We start from the raw sequence: 21,762 nt of genomic DNA on the forward strand, positions 1-21,762 counted from the left end.
CATGATATCCCCACAGACAGTCCATTGGTAATATCAATGGGCTAATCATTAAACAATCTCAAGGCAATGCTCAGTGACATGGGTTCAAATTCCACATTAGGCTCATGGTGAAAATTGAATAGCCTTGGCATTGTAAAACCCATTTGATTCACTAATTTTCTGCACTAAATCTCTGGGACTGATGGTTAGGGGGTTAGGGGGTTAGGGTTCAAGCTAGCTGAGAGTACTGTTGCCAGTGTTGGACTGAAGAAAATCAAGGATAGTAGGGAAGGGAAGGACACACAAATGACCATTTTAGGTTTTGGTGTATGTGAACCAGGACCCAGTGCCTCACACGAATGTCTTTTCCTTTTCCTGTACACCCAATAATCTATCAACCTTTGTGCTGAGGATACTCAATGGTCCATCTACAACTTTGTACAGCAGGTTAGATCATGACTTCTTGATCTAACACCTGCAATGCAAGCACAGCTTCTTGAGTTGTACATAGATATTTGCGAAAGCGACAGTGCCTGGTTGTTCATGTTTCACATTGTAGAATTCAAGTGATGACTGTTTCACACAAGCCTCAAGTTGCCACATAGGTTGATTTGTGATGAAGAGTCAGCATTCTCAAAACGTTAGCTTGCTGCCTCTCCATGGATGCTGCCTGACCTGCTGTGATTTCTGGCATTTTTTGTTTTCAGTCTGGGCTGACTTTTTTTGAGTGCACCAAATGTTTTAAACAAGCACTCACACTGCTCATCTAGGGCAATGATTTGCCAGTTCAGTCAAAAGTGAAGTTTGGCTTTCTGTTATTTCATTTTGTTTTCTGACTCACACGTATTACTCCTTCTGACCTCAGCCGCATTTTTTTCACTATTAAAGTAGTAGTTTGGATGTGTTGTGACATGAGTCTTTAGCCTGGACTACTTTCCATGTTTTCAGAAGGTATACTCCCTACTCGAGGATTGCACTGTGCAGTCTGAGCTGAATTTGCTCAATTTCATGATGATTGCTTTGACAGTTTTCATTGCAGCTTCAGCTTTTCCAGTTATTGGGAAGACTATGGAAATGATAAACTAAAATAGAAATTGCTGGGAAAAAGTTTTCAAGAAGGGTCACTGAACTTTAAACATTAAGTTTGCTTTCTCTCCACAGAAGCTGCCAGACCCTTTGAGACTTTCCAGCAATTTCTGTTTGTTTTCAGATTTCCAGCATCTGCAGGTCTTTGTTTGTTTTGTACGTGTGGAACTTATGTCTGGTGTTGAATTTCCCAATTGTTTATGAAGTGGCTGAACTCTTCATTGTGAATTAAGAGCAATTGCCACTCTTTACAATGTCAGGAATGTCATACTGACTAATGTGTGCTTTCAAACATCCAAACAATCTCACAGTAATCTACAACAGTGACAGGATCATTAGTTCCTGTATGAGGAGGAAAGGAATTAACCCGCTACTTCATTCACAATCTGTCTGGGATGGCATGTGTCAGAAGCAGCTCTTTAGTTTGCTGAGCTTGGTAATGATTACAAGCACTGCACTAGTTGTGCGGCTCTTGTTAATGATAACGCCTTAATAATCATCTGTGGTTAGTTTATTTAAGACAGTAAAATGTAATTTCAAAGAATATTGACAAGCTGGTGCAGTGGGTAGATAGAAGGCATAAGAGAATCAATGCAAAGATGTGTGAGCTGGTCAGAAGAACACAAAGACAATTGAAAAAGGGCAGGGTACAATTATAAAAGGGGTGCAGGTACATTGGGATTTGATTTGATTTATTATTGTTACATATATCTAGATACAGTGAAAAATATTGTTTTGCATGCAGTACAGGCAGTTCGTACGATACAAAGGTCATTAGGGTAATAGAACAGAGTGGGAGAAAGTGAGGACTGCAGATGCTGGAGATCAGAGCTTAAAAATGTGTTGCTGGAAAAGCACAGCAGGTCAGGCAGCATCAATTTGATGCTGCCTGACCTGCTGCGCTTTTCCAGCAGCACATTTTTAAGTAATAGAACAGAGTGAAGAACACAATGTTATGGCTGCAGAGAAAGTGCACGAAGAGCGAGATCAGGATTAAATTTAAAATTTGAGAAGTCTGATAGTAGCGGGGAAGAAGATATTCTTGAATCTATTTGCATGTGTATACAAAGTTTTATATCTTCTGCCCGATGGAAGAAGGTGGAACTAGTGTGAGAGGGGTCTTTGATTATTATGGTTGCTTTCCTGAGGCAGTGGGAAGTATAGATGGAGTCAATAGAAGGAAGGCTGGTTTGTGTGATGGACATGGGGCTGTGTTCACAACTCTCTGTAGTTTCTTGTGGTCTTGGGAAGAACATTTGCCAAACCATGCTATGAAGCGTCCAAATAGAATGCTTTCTGTGGTGCATCTATAAAAATTGGTAAGAGTCCTTGTGGATATGCTGTATTTCCTTAGCCCCCTGAGAAAATAGAGGCATTGGTGTGTTTTCTTGACTGCTGTGTTGACAGGGTTGGACCAGGACAGATTGTTGATCTCCACCCCCAGGAACTTGACACTTTTAATCGTCTCCACCTCATCACCATTGATGCAGACAGGGGAGTATCCACCTCGCCTCTTCCTGAAGTCAGTGGCCAGTTCCATCATTCTGCTGATGTTGATGGAGAGATTGTTGTCTTTACGCCATGCCACTAAGCACTCAGTCTTGATGTACATGTGCACAGATCATTGACAGTGACAGCACTGGTAAACAGAGCAGATGATAAAGTAGTGTGTTCTCTACTTTATTAATCTGTCGAATCCACAACCCCAGAGTGCAATGAAGCCAGTTCATTGAATAAATGTGAGGAGGAGAGAGACAGATTTTTAAATTAGCAATGGGTTGACAGGTCTTCCATGGGTCGGAAAGTGGAGTTAAGGCCGAGAGGAATTCAGCCATAAATGACACAGTAGGCTCGCACAGCTGAATTGCCTATCCCTGCTCCTGGTTCTTATGTTCTAATATGGACATCAGAGTAGGCAGGTAAAATTGAAATTGTAGAAGACAGAATTAGAGGAGCAGATATGGAGACAAATCACAAAGAGCTGCGAGAGAAACAGGGTTATTGTTATAGGGAATTTCAACCTTGTTAAAATTAACTGGGATTTCCTTGGTGTTAAAGGATTAGATGGCATATAATTTTTAAAATGCACCAAGGACAGCTTTTTGCACCAATATGTAGATAGGCCTACTAGAGATGGGACAGTGCTAGACCTAACCCTGGGGAATGAAACCAGCAAAAGATGAAGAATCAGTGGGCAAGCATTTTTGGGATAGTGACCACGGTGGCTCAATGGTTAGCAGTGCTGCCTCACAGCCTTGGGTGACTATCAGTGTGGAGTTTGCACATTCTCACTGTGTCTGTTTGGATTTCCTCTGGGTGCTCCAGTTTCCTCCCACAGTCCAAGGATGTGCAGGGTTAGGTGAATTGGCCAAACTAAACTTCACATTGTGTTCAGGATGTTTAGGTTAGGTGGATCAGTAGGGGTAAATGTAGAAATGATTCCTGAAGAAGGGCTTATGCCCGAAACGTCAATTCTCCTGTTCCCTGGATGCTGCCTGACCTGCTGCGCTTTTCCAGCAACACATCTCCGGCTCTGATCTCCAGCATCTGCAGACCTCACTTTCTCTGTAAATGTAGAGTAATAGGGTAGGGGGATGGGTCTGGGTGGGATATTCTTCAGAGGGTCAGTGGACTCTGAATTTCAGTTACTACGAAAAGGAATAGAGATTGTGCAGAAGTTATATGTCTACATTGGGCCAATTTCAGTATCTTTAGAAAGGATCTGGCATACATAGACTAGGAGCAGCTACTCACAGGTAAGTCTACATTTGGAAGGTGGGACCCTTTTAAAAGTAGTACATTGAGAATTCAGGACTAGCATGTTCTTCTAAGAGTGAAGGGTAAGGGCAGCAAGTCAAGAGAATGCTGGATGTCAGGGGATATTGAGAGTTTTGTACAGGAAAAGAAGAAAGCATATGTCAAGTAATGTACAATGCATTATAAACCGAGGAGCCTCTTCAACTACATGGAGAAAGAAGTCAGCAGGGCAAAGAGGGGCCAGGAAATATCAATGTTGATTTCACCAGTTTCCCCTCCCCCCATTTCCTCTCCCCCCACCTCACCCCAGATCCAACACTCCAATTCGGCACTGCCCTCTTGAACTGTCTCACCTGTCCATCTTCCTTCCCACCTATCCGCTCCACCCTGTTATTCAAGAACAGCAGCAGGTATACGCTAGGTAATTACAGACCAGTTCAATTAATGGTCAGTGGTAGGGAAATCATTGGAAATAATTCTGAGAGACACGATTAATCAAATCTTGGAAAGGTCGGGATTGATCAGGGGTAGTGAGCACAGATTTTTATTTACTCATTTTTCTTACTCATGGGATGAGGGCATTGCTGGATAATCAGGGTTTATTGCCCATCCCTAGTTGTGTAGTTAAGAGTCAACCACATGGCTGTTGGTCTGAAGTCACATGTAGGCCAGATCAGGTAAGGACCGCAGTTTCCTTCCCTGAAGGACATTAGTGAACCAGATGGATTTTCCCAACAATCACCAATGGATTCCTGGTCATCACAGACTCTTAATTCCAGATATATTGATTTCAAATTCCACCATCTACCATGCCAGGATTCAAATCCCCAGAACAATACCTGGGTATCTGGGTTAAGAGTTCAGCAATAGTACCACTAGGCCATTGCCTCCCTGTGGGAGAGGGAGATCCTGTTTGACTAATTTAATTGAGTGTTTTGAAAAGATTACTAAATATATTGATGAGGCTAGTTTACATGGAAGTCAGTAAGGCCTTTGACATGGCCTCACATGGAAGGTTGGTCCAAAAGATAAGACCTCACGGAATCCAAGGCAAATTGGAAAATTGGATCCAAAATTAGCTTCCATATAGGAGGGAAAGGGTGATGCTGTAAGATTCTTTTTGTGATTGAAAGCCTGTGACCAGGGGTGTTTTCAATTCAACCTGTTCAGAAATGTTATTACACTGCTCTGGAGCAGGTGGGGCATGAATGCAGGTATTCTGGCTCAAAGGTAGGAACACTACCACTGCACCACAAGAGTCTATGCTTAGCACCTGAGATCAGGTTACTATAGCCGTAGGCACAAAGATACAAACGATTAGCTATTGGACAAGACTGCAGGCACCAAGTATTCACTGAAGCATGGTGCTGGAACCCTTGCTGTTTGTTATATACATTATACCTTCTACATTCACATCCAAGATGATAATTAGTAAGTTTGCAGATGATACAAAAATTAGTGGTGTTGTTGAGGAGGATGGTGTCAGGCTACAGTCTCCCTTGCTGACACCTTTAGGTGGTAAATTGATCAGCTGGTAAATTGGAATTCAATCCTGAGAGGTGATGCATTTTGGGAGATCCAATAAGGGACGGATATACAACATGAATGGCAGATCCCTAGAGAATACTGAGGAACAACCTTGATATACAAGTCCACAGATCCCTAAAGGTGTCAGCAAGGGAGACAGGGTGGTAAAGAAGGCATAAAGATGCATGTCTTCATTACCTGGGATGTAGAATATAGGAGCTGGGAGGTCTTATGACAAGCTTATAAAACATTGGTCAGGCCAATGATGAAATACTGTGTACGGTTCTGGTCACCACATTATTGGAAGGAGATGATTGCACTGGAGAGGCTGCAGAGGAGATTCACCAGGATGGTGCATGAGATGGAAAGTCTTAGTTATGAGGAGAGACTGAATAGGTTGGGTTTGTTTTCATTGCAGTAGAGGCGGCTGAGGGGGATCTGATTGAGGTAAACAAAATAATGAGAGATATGGACAGGATAGAGAACCCTTTCCCCATGGCAGAAGTGTCTAAGATCAGAGGGCACATTTACAAAGACGAATAAGTGGTTTAGAGATCTGAGGAAATTGTTTTCTCCCAGAGGATAGTAGGTATATGGAACACACTGCCTGAGAGGGTGATGGAAGCCAGTACTCTACCAACATTTAAGCAGCTTCCGGATGAGTCTTTAAAATGACAGAGCTATGGACAAGGAGCAGATAAATGGAATGTGTGTAGTTTGGCATTTGTAAGTCTGCATAAACATGGTAGGCCGAAGAGCCTGTTTCTATGTTGATGACCCTCTCTTGCTCTCTTTCTCTCTAATCACCCGGTGAACTCACTCTAGTAATCACACTAGGTTCCAATTGTAGTCTGCAATGACTTCTTCACTCTGCCACTGCATCTATAGGCTAGGAAATCATCCACAATAGCTTCTGCTTTCGAGTAGTTACTCACCACTTCATGCTATCTGCTTTGTACTCTTCCAGAGCAGTGAAAATATCAAATGGCAAGTGCAACCAACTGTCGGTGGTGAGCAAGTTGTTGGAGGGAATCCTGTGGGACAGGATGTACATGTATTTGGAAAGACTAGGACTGATTAGGGATAGTCAACATGGCTTTGTGTGTGGGAAATCATGTCTCACAAACTTGATTTGAGTTTTTTGAGGAAGTAACAAAGAGGATTGATGAGGGCAGAGTGATAGATGTGACCTATGTGGATTTCTGTAAGGCGTTCGATAAGGTTCCCCATGGGAGACTGATTAGCAAGTTTAGATATCACGGAATACAGGGAGAATTAGCCATTTTGATACAGAACTGGCTCAAAGGTAGAAGACCGAGGGTGGTGGTGGAGGGTTGTTTTTCAGACTGGAGGCCTTTGACCAGTGGATCGGTGCTGGGTCCTCTACTTTTTGTCATTTACATAAATGATTTGGATGTGAGCATAAGAGGTACAGTTAGTAAGTTTGCAGATGACACCAAAATTGGAGGTTTAGTGGACAGCGAAGAGGGTTACCTCAGATTACAACAGGATCTGGACCAGATGGGCCAATGGGCTGAGAAGTGGCAGATGGAGTTTAATTCAGATAAATGCGAGGTGCTGCATTTTGGGAAAGCAAATCTTAGCAGGACTTATATATTTAATGGTAAGATCCTAGGGAGTGTTGCTAAACAAAGAGACCTTGGAGTGCAGGTTCATAGCTCCTTGAAAGTAGAGTCACAGATAGATAGGATAGTGAAGAAGGCATTTGGTATACTTTCCTTTATTGGTCAGAGTATTGAGTACAGGAGTTGGGAGGTCATATTGCAGCTTTACAGGACATTGGTTAGGCCACTGTTGGAATATTGCATGCAATTCTGGTCTCCTTCCTATCAGAAAGATGTTGTGAAACTTGAAAGGGTTCAGAAAAGATTTACAAGGATGTTGCCAGGCTTGGAGGATTTGAGCTAAAGGGAGAGGCTGAACAAGCTAGGGCTGTTTTCCCTGGAGCGTCAGAGTCTGAGGGGTGACTTTAAGGAGGTTTACAAAATTATGAGGGGCATGGATAGGATAAATAGGCAAAGTCTTTTCCCTGGGGTCAGGGAGTCCAGAACTAGATGGCATAAGTTTAGGGTGAGAGGGGAAAGATATAAAAGAGACCTAAGGGGCATCTTTTTCACACAGAGGGTGGTACGTGAATGGAATGAGCTGCCAGAGGAAGTGGAGGAGGCTGGTACAATTGCAACATTTAAGAGGCATTTGGATGGGTATATGAATAGGAAGGGTTTGGAGGGATATAGGCCGGGTGCTAGCAGGTGGGACTGGGTTGGGTTGGGATATCTGGTCGGTATGGACGGATTGGACCGAAGGGTCTGTTTCCATGCTGTACATCTCTATGACTCTATGTATCTCCTGAATGGAGTCCAGGATATAATTTAAAACTTATGCTTTTATCCAGCTTCACTTGCTAGTAATCATCCTTTGCACCAAGGGGAGTAAAGACCATTGTCTTGATAAGCTTCTTCAATGGTTTGCATGGAGTAGTGAGATCCCTTGGATGTATGTATACTCTCAATTTTCCAGGTTTGTTTCTACAGCGACTATGTTGCTAATCCAGTCTGTGGGAGCAATCACTTTATTGATTACTCCTTCTTCTGCATCTCCTGAAACTAGTCTTGAGGACAGCAGAGACTCCCATTGACAGATGATGAGTTGATCTCATACCCTTATCTGTTTCCAGAAGACCTTCACCAGAAAGACATCCAAGACACATGAACATCTGTTTCTAATCTCTTCGGATCTGTTCTACAGTGGCCAGCGAAAGATTGTGAATCAATTCTGGAACACTTAGCATTACCAGTCCAAGCATTATTTTTAATAAAAAGGTATCTGGATGGGCAAATGAATAGGAAGGGTTTAGAGGGATATGGGCCAAACGTTGGCAAATGGGATTAGATTAATTGAGGATATCTGGTCGGCATGGACAAGTTGGACTGAAGGGTCTGTTTCCGTGCTGTACATCTCTATGACTCGCTTCAGCAGAGATGAGAGGATTTTAACATCTACTGTCTGCAGCTCCAAGATTTCCCTCTTTCCATTGCATTGGGCTTTCAGCTTAATTTGTCCTGTTGGCATAAGGATTATTCACATGATCACTGAGGAAAACACGAGCTTGTTCTTCTGTTTAAGAGCGAGAGGAACCTGCCCAGATGTAGCAGTAGTAGCCAACTCGTGTACAGCATTAGGTTCGGTGGAAAATGGTTGGGAAGATGTGTGTTGCTTTTAAATGCATTGCAAGATGAATGCAGTATAAAACCCATCCTAACAAGGGTCCCAGAAGAAGCATCCACTGATTAAAATAATTTCTGAGTGATAAAATGGAAAGAAAAAAGTCAGATAAAACCTAAATTGAAAAGCAATTACTTTTAATTGTTGTCCTTATATAATATAAGATGCTCTGGTGGCATTCTTTTTAATAACATATATTGAATGCTCAACCATTTCTAGTCATTAAACCCATCCAAGGCTACTCAAATAAAATGTACAATATTGTAGCCATGGGGATCTTACTAGTTGCTTGCATTTTAACACTAACTATCCTTGTTTATTTAATAATTAACAAATGTAATTTACTCCATTAATTTTTGGAATGTTCCAGGATTGTTCATTCCATTTTAGTCCCCTCTCTCCAGTTCGGATCAGATGGTTTCCTTGTTTCACCTAATTTTTGGCCCAGTGCTACAGAGGTGCCTCCTCAACCAGGAACTAGCACCTCTCCATGTGAGGGGCATCAATTCAAACATTAGATTGTACGGGTGCTGATGCCACTGGCTGTCGCTGTGATGAAAGATTTGTGGTAGTCTTTACGATTCGGCCACCACTTTAACGAAAATTTGCCATAAGATACAGTTGACACATTCATGACTGTAATTGATGCTGATTTCTTATTTCCAAGCCGTTGTGAATATCTAGTGAACAAGGAAGAAAGAAAATATAAACTCACAATTTGAAAATAAATCAATGACAAGGAAAGAAATATCTCAGTCATGATTACATTGGACAGCAACATACATATATAGCAGAATGTCAAAGAACAGTTAATAATTAATAATAATTATTAAAAACATTTTTGGCACAAGGAGACATCAGGGCAGGTGACCAAAAGATCAGCTAAGGAGTGGCTTAAAGGAAAAGAAAAGAGATGGAGATGTCTAGGGAAGGAAATCTGGAGTTTGAGATCCTTGCAGCTAAAGGCACAGGTGCCAATGGTGGAGCAATGAAAATAAGGGATGAAGCCAGAATTGGAAGAGAATAGTGATCTTGGAGGACTACAGGAATGGAGGAAGTGACAGAGATAGGCAAGGTTGCAGATGGATTTGCTGAGAACACAGTAGATCAGCAAATAGGGTGATAAATGGTGGGAGGGATCAATCGAGCTGATTGGTACACTCCTGTTCCCATAAAAATTGATTAGTTTTCATTCTGTTGTGAAGTAGGTTCATGATATACTATCATTATTAACTTGAGACTTGGTTTCCAAAGTGGAGAAATGATTGATACCTTTAAGATTGATTTGTGTTTCTATATTATGTGCTTTAATGAAGAAAGGACATAGTTTTAGTTTCATTTAGATTAGTTCTGACAGAGGTAATGGGTGCCTCAAGTATCCTGTTGTGATTAGGGTTTACAGCCTTGCAGTTGAGCTTGAGGTGAACAATGCATTGATAAAAAAGGTTTGAAGAAACAAAAACTACTTTAATCACTTTACTGATGATCAAGAGTAGACCAATTGGGGTAGCAATTGGCTGAGTTGCATTTGTACTGCTTTTCATGGATAAGACACACCTGGGCAATTTTCCACATTGTCAGGTAGTTCCCAGTGTTATAACTGTACTAGAAAAGCTTGACTGGGGAACAGCAAGTTCAGGAGCACAAGCCCTTCCGTACTATTGTCAGATTGTTGTCAGGGCCCATAGCCTTTGCAATACCCAATGTCTCCAATGATTTCTTGATATAATGTGGAGTGAATCAAATTAGCTGAAGGCTGGTATCTGTAATGCTGGGAACATTGGAGGAAGCCGAGATGGATCATCCATTGAGCACTTCTGGCTGAGGACTGTTGCAAAAGCTTCAGCCTTATCTTTTGCACTGATGTGGGGGGCTCTTATGTCATTGAGGGTGGAGATATTTGTGGAGCCGCTTCCTCTACCGAGTTGTTTAAACCAAAGGAGTAGCCATGGGCACCCGCATGGGCCCTAGCTATGCCTGCCTCTTCGTTGGATATGTGGAACAGTCCATCTTCCGCAGATGCACTGGCACCACCCCCCATCTTTTCCTCCGCTACATTGATGACTGTATCGGTGCTACCTCGTGCTCCCATGAGGAGGTTGAACAGTTCATCCACTTTACTAACACATTCCACCCCGACCTCAAATTTACCTGGACCGTCTCAGACTCCTCCCTCTCCTTCCTAGACCTCTCCATCTCTATCTCGGACGACCAACTCAACACGGACGTATACTATAAACCGAACTGACTCCCACAGCTACCTAGATTACACCTCTTCCCACCCTGCCCCCTGTAAAAAGTCATCCCATATTCCCAATTCCTTCGCCTTCGCCGCATCTGCTCCCAGGAGGACCAATTCCAATACCGAACAACCCAGACGGCCTCCTTCTTCAAAGACCGCAATTTCCCCTCAGACGTGGTTGATGATGCTCTCCACCGCATCTCCTCCATTTCCCGCTCCTCTGCCCTTGAACCCCGCCCCTCCAATCGCCACCAGGACAGAACCCCACTAGTCCTCACCTACCACCCCACCAACCTCCAGATACATCGGATCATCCTTCGTCATTTCCGCCACCTCCAAACGGACCCCACCACCAAGGATATATTTCCCTCCCCACCCCTATCAGCGTTCCGGAAAGACCACTCCCTCTGCGACTCCCTTGTCAGATCCACACCCCCCACCAACCCAACCTCCATTCCCGGCACCTTCCCCTGCAACCGCAAAAAATGCAAAACTTGCGCCCACACCGCCCCCCTCACTTCCCTCCAAGGCCCAAGGGATCCTTCAATATCCATAAGAAATTCACCTGCACCACCACACACATCATTTACTGCATCCGCTGCACCCGATGTGGCCTCCTATACATTGGGGAGACAGGCCGCCTATTTGCGGAACGTTTCAGAGAACACCTCTGGGACACCCGCACCAACCAACCCAACCGCCCCGTGGCTGAACACTTTAACTCCCCCTCCCACTCTGCCAAGGACATGCAGGTCCTTGGCCTCCTCCATTCCCAGACCATGGCAACACGACGCCCGGAGGAAGAGCAACTTACCTTCCGCCTAGGAACCCTCCAACCACACGGAATGAATGCGGATTTCTCCAGCTTCCTCATTTCCCCTCCCCCCACCTTTTCTCAGTCCCAGCCTTCAGACTCAGCACCGCCTTCTTGACCTGCAATCTTCTTCCCGACCTCTCCGCCCCCACCCCCTCTCCGGCCTATTACCCTCACCTTAACCCCCTCCCCCAAATCCCTCCTCCCTACATTTTATCTTAGCCTGCTTGGCACACCCTCCTCATTCCTGAAGAAGGGCTTATGCCCGAAACGTCGATTCTCCTTCTCCTTTGATGCTGCCTGACCTGCTGCGCTTTTCCAGCAACACATTTTTAAGCTCTGATCTCCAGCATCTGCAATCCTCACTTTCACCACCATTCATGACTGGATGTGGAGAGATAAGATCTGCCTGCTGGTTGTAGGCTCAATTAGCTCTGTCATTTCCTGCTTATGCTGTTTGGTACACAAGTAGTCCTGTTTGGTAGCTTCACCAGATTGACACCTCATCTTCAGGTATGCCTGGTGTTGCTCCTGCACTCTCCATTGAACCAGGGTTGATCATCTGGCTAGGAGAAAGTGAGGACTGCAGATGCTGGAGATCAGAGTTGAAAAATTTGTTGCTGGAAAAGCGCAGCAGGTCAGGCAGCATCCAAGGAGCGGGAGAATCGATGTTTCGGGCATAAGCCCTTCTTCTGAAGAAGGGCTTATGCCCGAAACGTCGATTCCTTTGACCACCTGGCTTGAAGGTAATAATTGAATGGGGGATATGCTGGACCATGAGGTTACAGAGTGTTTTGGAGTACAATTCTGCTGCTGTTGATGCCCACAGCACCTCATAGATGTCCAGTCTTCAGTTGTTAGATATGTCCAAAATTTGTCTCACTCAGATATCATTTTGTGTGATAGCACCACATAAAACAATGGAGGGTATTCTCAATTTGAAGGTGGGACTCCATCTCACAAGGACTGTGCAGCGATCACTCTTACCCATACTGTCACGGATAGATGTATCTGCAGTTGGCAGATTGGTAAGGATGAAGTCCATTTCGTTTGCCCCCTTGTTGGTTCCTTCACCTGACACAGACACAGTCTAGCAGCTACGTCCTTTAGGACCCAACCAACTCGATCAATAATACTGCTGCAGAGCCACTCTTGTACATTGAAGTCCCCCAGTTCAAAACTGGATCCCCAGAACACTAGTTGAGTTTCTGGATTAATATCTAGCGAATTAGACCATCTCCTCCCCCACAGTGGGATAGTTTTGCTTTTCTAAATATTGACCCAATTCATTGTCAGAGTTCAGAGCTATTTCCATTCAGGCTCCTGAAACTGGACGGACCAATATGATACCCCTCAGCACTGAAGTAGCAGCAGACTGCCTTTTCAGGTGCGTGAAGGAGGTGATGTCCCACGTTTGTTTCCCACACTCTAGCAATTTTGAAGTGCTTAAGATAGAAAGATTGTCTCAGCAGCCAGATCATTGTTGTGGCAGGGGAGTCCCTCTAGAGGATGGCCTGTGGCTGCAATTACAACCGTCAGGAAGGGGTATTGTCAAACTCGAGTTTGCAACCAGATGCCAACTCTAGGTCATCCTCCTCTGCTTCAGTAACTGGGAAATTCCAGTTGATGTTCAAAACTTGTCCTTAATACGACTTTAAGGAGGTCAATTGACTACCTAAAGCTGAGTAATACGGTCTCTCCCAGACCTGCAAACTCCAATCTTGCCTTCATGAAAAGGGAAAGGTAAGAAATTGTCTGTGGCAATTCAGTTCAATGCGGGATGGTGGCTGGGTTCCAGCTTCAAGAGGTCATACAGCATTGTCCAGGTATAGTCACCAGCCTCCATTGCCATGTGGATGCTATTGAAGGATAGTCAACAATAGGATAGCAGTGACACTATGGAGGCAGCTTCTGAGGTTGGGGAACCATTTTACAGGTACAACATTGCAGTGACACTGGTCACCATGAAGTGACTACAAAGAAATGTAATAAATCCCATGATATACATGGCTGAGAAGACCCAAACATTGTGATTTCCTGCCCACTAGTTACTGAAGAGTCTTAAATCTGTTTTGCAGCTTAAACCTCCCACACTACCTTTGCTGAATTTCCAAACTTTTGAAGGGACACATGTATCTCAGCGGGTTATACAACAAGTGGACATCACAGAAATAATGAGAGGGCAAGGTGATGGTGGCAATTTGGCACAATGATAGCCTTTTTATATTCATTCACAGGATGAGGGCATTGCTAGCTAGGCAGTATTTATTGTCCATCCCTAATTGCCCAGAGGGCAGTTAAGAGTCAACCACTTGCCATGGATCTGGACTCACATGTGGACTAGACCAGGTAAGGACGGCAGTTTCCCTTAAGGACATTAGTGAACCAAATAGGCTTTTCCAACAATCAATCATGGTCTCCCTTAGTCTCTTAATTCCAGATATTTACTGAATTCAAATTCTACTGTGGGAGAATTTGAATCCGGGCCCCTTAGGTATCTGGGTTAACAGTCCAGCGATAATACCACTAGGCCATTGCTCCTCCAATGCTTAAGACACAGCTGGAAGAAATTGGTCCAGGTAGAATTATTTGGAGATGGAAAAAAATCCAGGGCAATGGGAAGGGGTGGGGGGGAGAGGGGGAATTAGATTCACTGCATTATTTCTCACAAGAGCCAGTGCAAACTCAGCAGGTCAAATGGTTTCCATCTCTACTCTACTGTTCTATGATTCCGTGGAATGGGATTCAATTGTTGTATTGTATCCCTAATAATTATTGCCTGCTAATCACTGACCTGGGTAAAGATGACAATTGACGTGAATTGATCTAGTTGAGCCAAGTGGCATGGTGAGCCAGTTGTCTCCGTCTGAGCTGCAATTTCTGTGATTCCATGACATATCAGTTGTAAAAATAATATACATCTTACAGGCATCGTAAATGCTAGAGATAAGTTACTTGTGAAGTAACTTCACTTACATTGGGAGGCTGTGGTCCATTTCGGTCTTACTCTCTGATCTTTTAATTTCAGCCACTTGTATACTAAATTTAGAGAAAGCTAAATATTACTGTCAAATTTAATCAAAATCTATTAGGTTATTCTCAGGTAGCTTATTCTGGGACTAAGGCACAGAGTTCGAGTTTGATCTAGGTGTAACCCTTGATTAAATGTTTATTGAGCAGCAGATAGACTACTCCAACTGCCCCACGTCCTGCTGAGTTAAAATAAAAGTAATAACAATAATCATGTCAGGAGGACTTCCAGTGAAGAATTCCTGGACTTTACCTGTAGTGATTTCCTGCCAAAAAGGAGCAGAAATTTAGTTCAAAGAACTAGTAAGCATGTTCAGAAGGACATGTAGGGAAAGTGTGACCAAGGTATTATGGAAGACAATCTGGAAGGGTACAGATAGTGAGGCCTTTGGAGACTGTGACTAATCTTTGTAAATACCAGGTACTGTTTGGTAACAATCTATATAAATCATGGGCAAAAGAGAAAGGAAAATTACCAAGAGAAGAGAATTATAATTGTCAGCAAGAATGTTGCAAGAATCAGTCGACAGGATAGTGTTCAATGCAAGAGCCGCACCAAGAAATTCACAATGCAAGAAGTGGGTAATTTATTAAATTCCTACCAACCAGGATGTTGCCAGTGAACTAACCTCTCAGTGTTCACAAGGCAAAAGAAGTGGCCATTTCAGGTTTTAATTGTATTAGAGATTTAACTGTTGCATGCAAACCTATCAGCATGACTTGTGTTCATTTTATTAAAACCATTGGTTAGAGCACCTTAGAGTCTTGATTGACCTCACTTCTAATGAGACAAAGTGTTAAGGCAGCAAGCACAAATGATCCTACACCAGTTTGCTTATCCAACAGGAAACTACACCGATTAGGGTAAATATCAGGCTTAATTCTAAAAAGCAGCTCCTCACATCGGGAAAATGCCATGAGATGCTTTGCAGGGAATAAAATGGAAAGTGAGTGGTGAAAAGTACAAGAGAGGTGGAATGAGGAAGAGAGTTTAAAGGTTAGAACACAAATCAGAGGGACAGATTTTGGCTGGAAAGGAATTTGGCAGCAAGATTTGGGTGTTGACAGGGAGGAATTCTAAAGTAGGAAGAGGGTGAGGCATTGAAATTGAGGCTGTCAATGGTGCAATAAATAGGTTTCCTACCGACGTTCACTGTCCTAGTCAATGCTCAAAGGTGCTTCAGGACTCTCTGGGTGAGAGCGCTGTACCTCAACAAAAAGTTCACTCCTACAGGGGAGAAAATTAGGATTTAATGGAAATTAATGTTTATTGTCTGATTATGAAACATATGCTCCACCATAGATCATGTCAGGAGGACATCTATTACAGGTTCACTTTCACAGTAATTTGAAATTTCATAGTTGATGCACATACGCCAGCAGTCAAGAAAAGGGAGGCCCTTTTAAACAGTACCACCTGTGGGCTAGGAGCAGCATAAGAGCTCTCATTGAGCTTTCAGGAAAGTCTTTAGCTCCCTTTCTCTGCCCCTTAATAATTCCAGACCTCCACCTCAAACATCAATCTCCACGCTATACAGTGATCACAGCCAAACACTTTCCATCCCAACTCCTGGCATTACTCACCAACCACCCCCCTTCCAACAGACCCTCCTTCCTCCATCCCATAATTTTTTGTCAAGGACTGTTTCCAAGGTTCCCCAAGCTTTGCCTGCAACGCCTGCCAATCTGTCTTTTTGCAGGAAATGGAACAACAAAAATTGTGGACTTCACCAGTTTCCTCATTTTCCCTTCCTCCACCTCACCCCAGTTTCAACCTTCCAGCTCAGCACTGTCCCCATGACTTGTCTTACCTGCCTGTCTTCCTTTCCACCTATCCACTTCACCTTCCTCTCTGACCTATCACCTCCATCCCCACCATTCACTCATTGTACTCTATGCTACTTTCTCCCCACTCCCACCTCCCCCCACCCCCCTCTGCCTCATTTATCTCTCCACTCTGAAGGCACTCTGCCTGTAATCCTGATGAAGGGCTTTTGCCTGAAACGTTGATTTTCCTGCTCCTCGGATGCTGCCTGACCTGCTGTGCTTTTCCAGCACCACTCTAATCTAGACTCTGTTTCCAGCATCTGCTGTTCTTGTTTTTACCTACAACAGAGATTATACCTAGCTTTTGCCACTATATTTGGCAGGATCTCTGATACCCATCACAATGCCTGTTTTCATTCTTTGCTGTAGCTCACAAATCAGAGATTCAGTCTTAAGTCAATTTGTCCACATTGGTCTAATGGTCCCTATTTTTGGAAAGCATCTGACATTGTAGCAGTTGAATTGTGTTCTCAAGTGCAGCTTCAGTAAATGTGGTCACACCATATGGTATCACTATTTAACCACAACTTGCAATTATATCAGACTGGAAGTGCTATCAAGCAGCATTTGGCACAAAATTTCATAGTGAATTACATAAGAAAAAAGGAAAGCTCAGTATAATGGAACCACTCACAGGAAAAGACAGGCAGATGGAAAGGCTTAAGGAGGGGATTCCAGAGCATTGTACCCAGGCACCCAAAGGCAGGACTTCACAAGATTAAATAAGGTGATACAGAAGAATCCAAAATTAGGGATTCTTATTCACAATAAGAGATCTTATGATTGTACAGGCAGCAGAGGATGTTGAAATGAGAAGGGTCAAAGTTATTAAGGGATTTAAAAACAAATGTGAGAATTTTAAAATCAAGGCACTGATAAACCAGGAGCCAATAGTGATCAATGAGCACAGGGAAGTTTGAAAGACAGGAGTTATTGTCAGATTGGACAGTGCAGTGGACCTTTGTATGAGTTCAATTTTGTGAGGATAGGAGAGCGGTTGAGAGAGGATTAGAATAATCAAATCTAGAGTAAAAAGCTATGAATAATTGTTCCAAAAGTAAAGAAAGTGCAGACCATATCAATCAACAAGTTATTTACCTTGGCTTTTGTTTCTTTTGCTGGGGACCCATTTTATCTGATTCTATAGTATTTACCAACAAGGGTACATTTTGTCATAAGATTAAGAAAAGGGAGAATTAAGCCATCTTGCAGATACAATAATTTGGTTAGAAGCTGGATTCAACAGGTATCAAGGGCATGAATGGAGCAGATAACACTATCCAGAAAGGACATAGAGTCATAGAGATGTACAGCATGGAAACAGACCCTTCGGTCCAACTCGTCCATGCTGACCAGATATCCTAACCCAATCTAGTCCCACCTTCCAGCACCCAGCCCATATCCCTCTAAACCCTTCCTATTCATATACCCATCCAGATGCCTTTTAAATGTTGCAATTGTACCAGCCTCCACTGCTTCCTGTGGCAGCTTATTCCATACAAGTGCCACCCTCTGCGTGAAAAGGTTGCCCCTCAGGTGTCTTTCATATCTTTCTCCTCTCACCCTAAACCTATGCCCTTTAGTTCTGGACTCCCCCACGCCAGGGAACTTTGTCTACTTATCCTATCCATGCCCCTCATGATTTTATAAACCTCTATATGGTCACCCCTTAGCCTCCAACACTCTAGGGAAAACAGCCCCAGCCTATTCAACCTCTCCCTGTCGCTCAAATCCTTCAACCCTGGCAACATCCTTGTAAATCTTTTCTGAACCCTTTCAAGTTTCGCAACATCCTTCCGATAGGAAGGAGACCAGGTTTGCACACAATATTCCAAAAGTGGCCTAACCAATGTCCTGTACAGCTGCAACATGACCTCCCAACCCCTGTACTCAATACCCTGACCAATAAAGGAAAGCATACCAAATGCCTTCTTCACTATCTGATCTACCTGCGACTCCACTTTCAAGGAGCTATGAACCTGCACTCCAAGGTCTCTTTGTTCAGCAACATTCCCTAGGACCTTAGCATTAAATGTATAAACCCTGCCCTGATTTGCTTTCCCAAAATGCAGCACTTCACATTTATCCAAATTAAACCCCATTTGCTACTTCTCAGCCCATTGGCCCATCTGATGATCAAGATCCCGTTGTAATCTGAGGTAACCATCTTCGCTGTCCACTACACCTCCAATTTACTAACTGACATCGGTTGTACCTCTTATGCTCACATCCAAATCATTTATATAAATGACGAAAAGTAGTGGACCCAGCACTGATCCTTGTGGCACTCCACTGGTCACAGGCCTCCAGTCTGAAAAGCAACCTCCACCACTACCCTTGGTCTCCTACCTTTGAGCCAGTTCTGTATCCAAATGGCTAGTTCTCCCTGTATTCCGTGAGATCTAACCTTGCTAACCAATCTCCCATGGGGAACCTTGTCGAACACCTTACTGAGGTCCAAAAAGAGGTCTTGAAGAAGGGCTTATGCCCGAAATGCCAATTCTCCTGCCCCTTTGATGCTGTCTGACCTGCTGCGCTTTTCCAGCAACACATTTTTAAGCTCCATATAGATCACGTCCACCGCTCTGCCCTCATCAATCCTCTTTGTTACTTCTTCAAAAAAACTCAATCAAGTTTGTGAGACATGATTTCCCACGCACAAAGCCATGTTGACTATCCCTAATCAGTCCTTGCCTTTCCAAATACATGTACATCCTGCCCCTCAGGATTCCCTCCAACAACTTTCCCACCACCGATGTCAGGCTCACTGGTCTATAGTTCCCTGGCTTGTCCTTACGACCTTTCTTAAAAAGTGGTACCAGCATGTTATCCAACCTCCAATCTTCTGGCACCTCGTCTGTGACTGTCAATGATACAAATATCTCAGCAAGGGGCCCTGCAAACACTTCCCTAGCTTCCCTCTGAGTTCTAGTGAACACTTGATCAGGTCCTGGGGATTTATCTACTTTTATGCATTTGAAGACATCCAGCACTTCCTCCTCTGTAATATAGACATTTTTCAAGATGTCACCATCTATTTTCTTACATTCCATACCTTCCATGTCCTCTTCCACAGTAAATACCGATACAAAATACTCATTTAGTATCTCCCTCATCTCCTGTGATTTCACACAAAGGCCGCCTTGTTGATCTTCGGGGGACCCGGTGGCACAGTGGTTAGCACTGCTGCCTCATAGCGGCAGAGACCTGGGTTCAATTCCCGCCTCAGGCAACTGTCTGTGTGGAGTTTGCACATTTTCCCTGAGTTTGCGTGGGTTTCCTCCGGGTGCTCCGGTTTCCTCCCGCAGTCCAAAAATATGCAGGTTAGGTGAATTGGCCATGCTAAATTGCCAGTAATGTTAGGTGAAGGGGTAAATGTATGGGAATGGGTCTGGGTGGGTTGCTCCTCGGAGTGTCGGTGTGGACTTGTTGGGCCGAAGGGCCTGTTTCCACACTGTAAGTAATCTAATCTAATAAAAAAAAGCACATCGCTCTACTAAACGCCATTTTTGGTTCTTCCAATCTGCAGACCCAGAAAATAGCACAGTCTTATTTCTCTATAAAACTCCAGGCTAACTTAAAACTTATGGCTGATATTTTAAGTTAATCAAGAGACATATCTCAATAAAGCATATAATCAAGGAAGATCCGACTCTACTCACTACTGCAGACATTCTGTAGGCCACACTTAAAAATATTCACTTGTCTGTTTCTGTGCTGTGACATCTCCCAAACAGGTTCTTCAAGATCAGTTATGAATTTCGCTGTTTGTTAATTTTCCCTGACACACTCCAAAGTCCAGCAATACATGAATTCAAACAGCAAAGGCAGTAACTGCGCAGGCTCACTGCTGTGTCAGTTAGCAATGTGGGGTTCTTTCTCTCTTTCTCTCTCTCCTGCACTGACGTCATCATGTGCTGCCTTTACCTGTTCCTCTCTCTTTTAAAATTGTGTTGTTTTGATTTTTTTTCTCCGAAGTTCCAAAATAATGCAACAGCATATAAAATAGTAATTGCTGCCCCGGGAATTTGAGGAAATCATCTCCAATACCTAAAATACCTCAGAAAAGGAGCAGCCTGTTACAGCCAGAAATTTTTCCCATCCTTCATCTTGGATTACCCAGAATCATGAGTGGAACAGATTACACTATCCAGAAAGGACATGTCTGAAACAGATAACATTATCCAGAAAGAACATGAGTGGAACAGATAACACTATCCAGAAAGGGGTTCCTTTTGTCTGCCATTCAGAAACTAACACGGCATCCCAAAAGCAGAAGATAAGCATGTTGACACAATGCTTACCAGGCCAACATTATTTAAGCTCTGAAAATGATGTTAACATCCAGCATGTTTCTGCACATAAAGGGTGGGAGAGCTTTGGAATGCTCTTCCACAAATGGCAGTTGATGCTATATCAGTTGTTAGTTTTAAAACTGAGATCAGTAAATGTTTGTTAAGCAAAGGTATTAAGGGTATGGACCAAAGACATATTAATGGAGTTAGGCCACAGATTAGCCATGATTTCAGTGATTTGCAAAATAAATTTGAGGGGCTGAATGGCCTACTCCTGTTCTTATGCAAGACTCTAAGCTATCCAATACTGTAGCTATGCAACACTGCTCAGCTGGCCAAGAAGCTTAATTCTAGACCAGTCTCACAGGTTACAGAAATTAAAAACATTAATTTCAATTAAGCCCAGCAATCAGCAATCTATGATGGCTCAGTGGTTAGCACTGCTGCCGAACAGTGCCAGGGACCCAGGTTTGATTCCAGCCTTGGGAGTGTGGAGTTCTCCCCCGTGTCTGTGTGGATTCCCTCCGGGTGCTCCGGTTTCCTCCCACAGACCAAAGATATGCAGATTAGATGATTTGGCCATGCTAAATTGCCCATAGTGTTCTGGGATGTGTGAGTTAGGTGCATTAGTCAGGGCAAAGGTGGAGCAATAGGGGAATAGGTCTGGGTGGGTTAGTCTTCACAGGGTCGGTGTGGACTTGTTGGGCCAAATGGCTTGTTTCCACATTTAGAGATTGTATTCTATTCTAGTTAATGCTAATCTACACATACACTGAACTGTTGTTACAGCCTTTGCTACGCACTTTATGAGAGGATTATGTCTATTACTTACTTTTTAATAAAACTACAAGGTAACAATATATTTACTTATATCTATGAATTATTTATTGAGCTCTTGTAACACTGTGGTTACTGTCCCTGCCTCTGAGCCAGAAGCACTGGGACTGAGTCACCCCACC

The 21,762-nt window shown here is 43.4% G+C and overlaps 1 protein-coding gene across 1 annotated transcript in view; it reads right to left on the reverse strand.

The window, feature by feature from the left end:
- Positions 1-9,135: 9,135 nt before the first annotated feature.
- The window catches only part of cfap65 (cilia and flagella associated protein 65), a 156,699-nt gene continuing 144,072 nt past the window's right edge, over positions 9,136-21,762 (reverse strand). The window contains exons 34-35 of the mRNA XM_087988626.1: positions 15,826-15,909; positions 9,136-9,275 (exon numbers count right to left, since the gene is read on the reverse strand). Of these exons, the coding sequence (XP_087844752.1) occupies positions 15,840-15,909 (70 nt within the window). The 3' untranslated portion in view covers positions 9,136-9,275; positions 15,826-15,839. The remainder of the gene's footprint in view (positions 9,276-15,825; positions 15,910-21,762) is intronic.

The sequence above is a fragment of the Chiloscyllium plagiosum genome, unplaced genomic scaffold (assembly GCF_037043375.1).
Source record: "Chiloscyllium plagiosum isolate Xiang-an unplaced genomic scaffold, Cpla_swu_hap1 HiC_scaffold_7, whole genome shotgun sequence".
NCBI classification, from domain to species: domain Eukaryota; kingdom Metazoa; phylum Chordata; class Chondrichthyes; order Orectolobiformes; family Hemiscylliidae; genus Chiloscyllium; species Chiloscyllium plagiosum.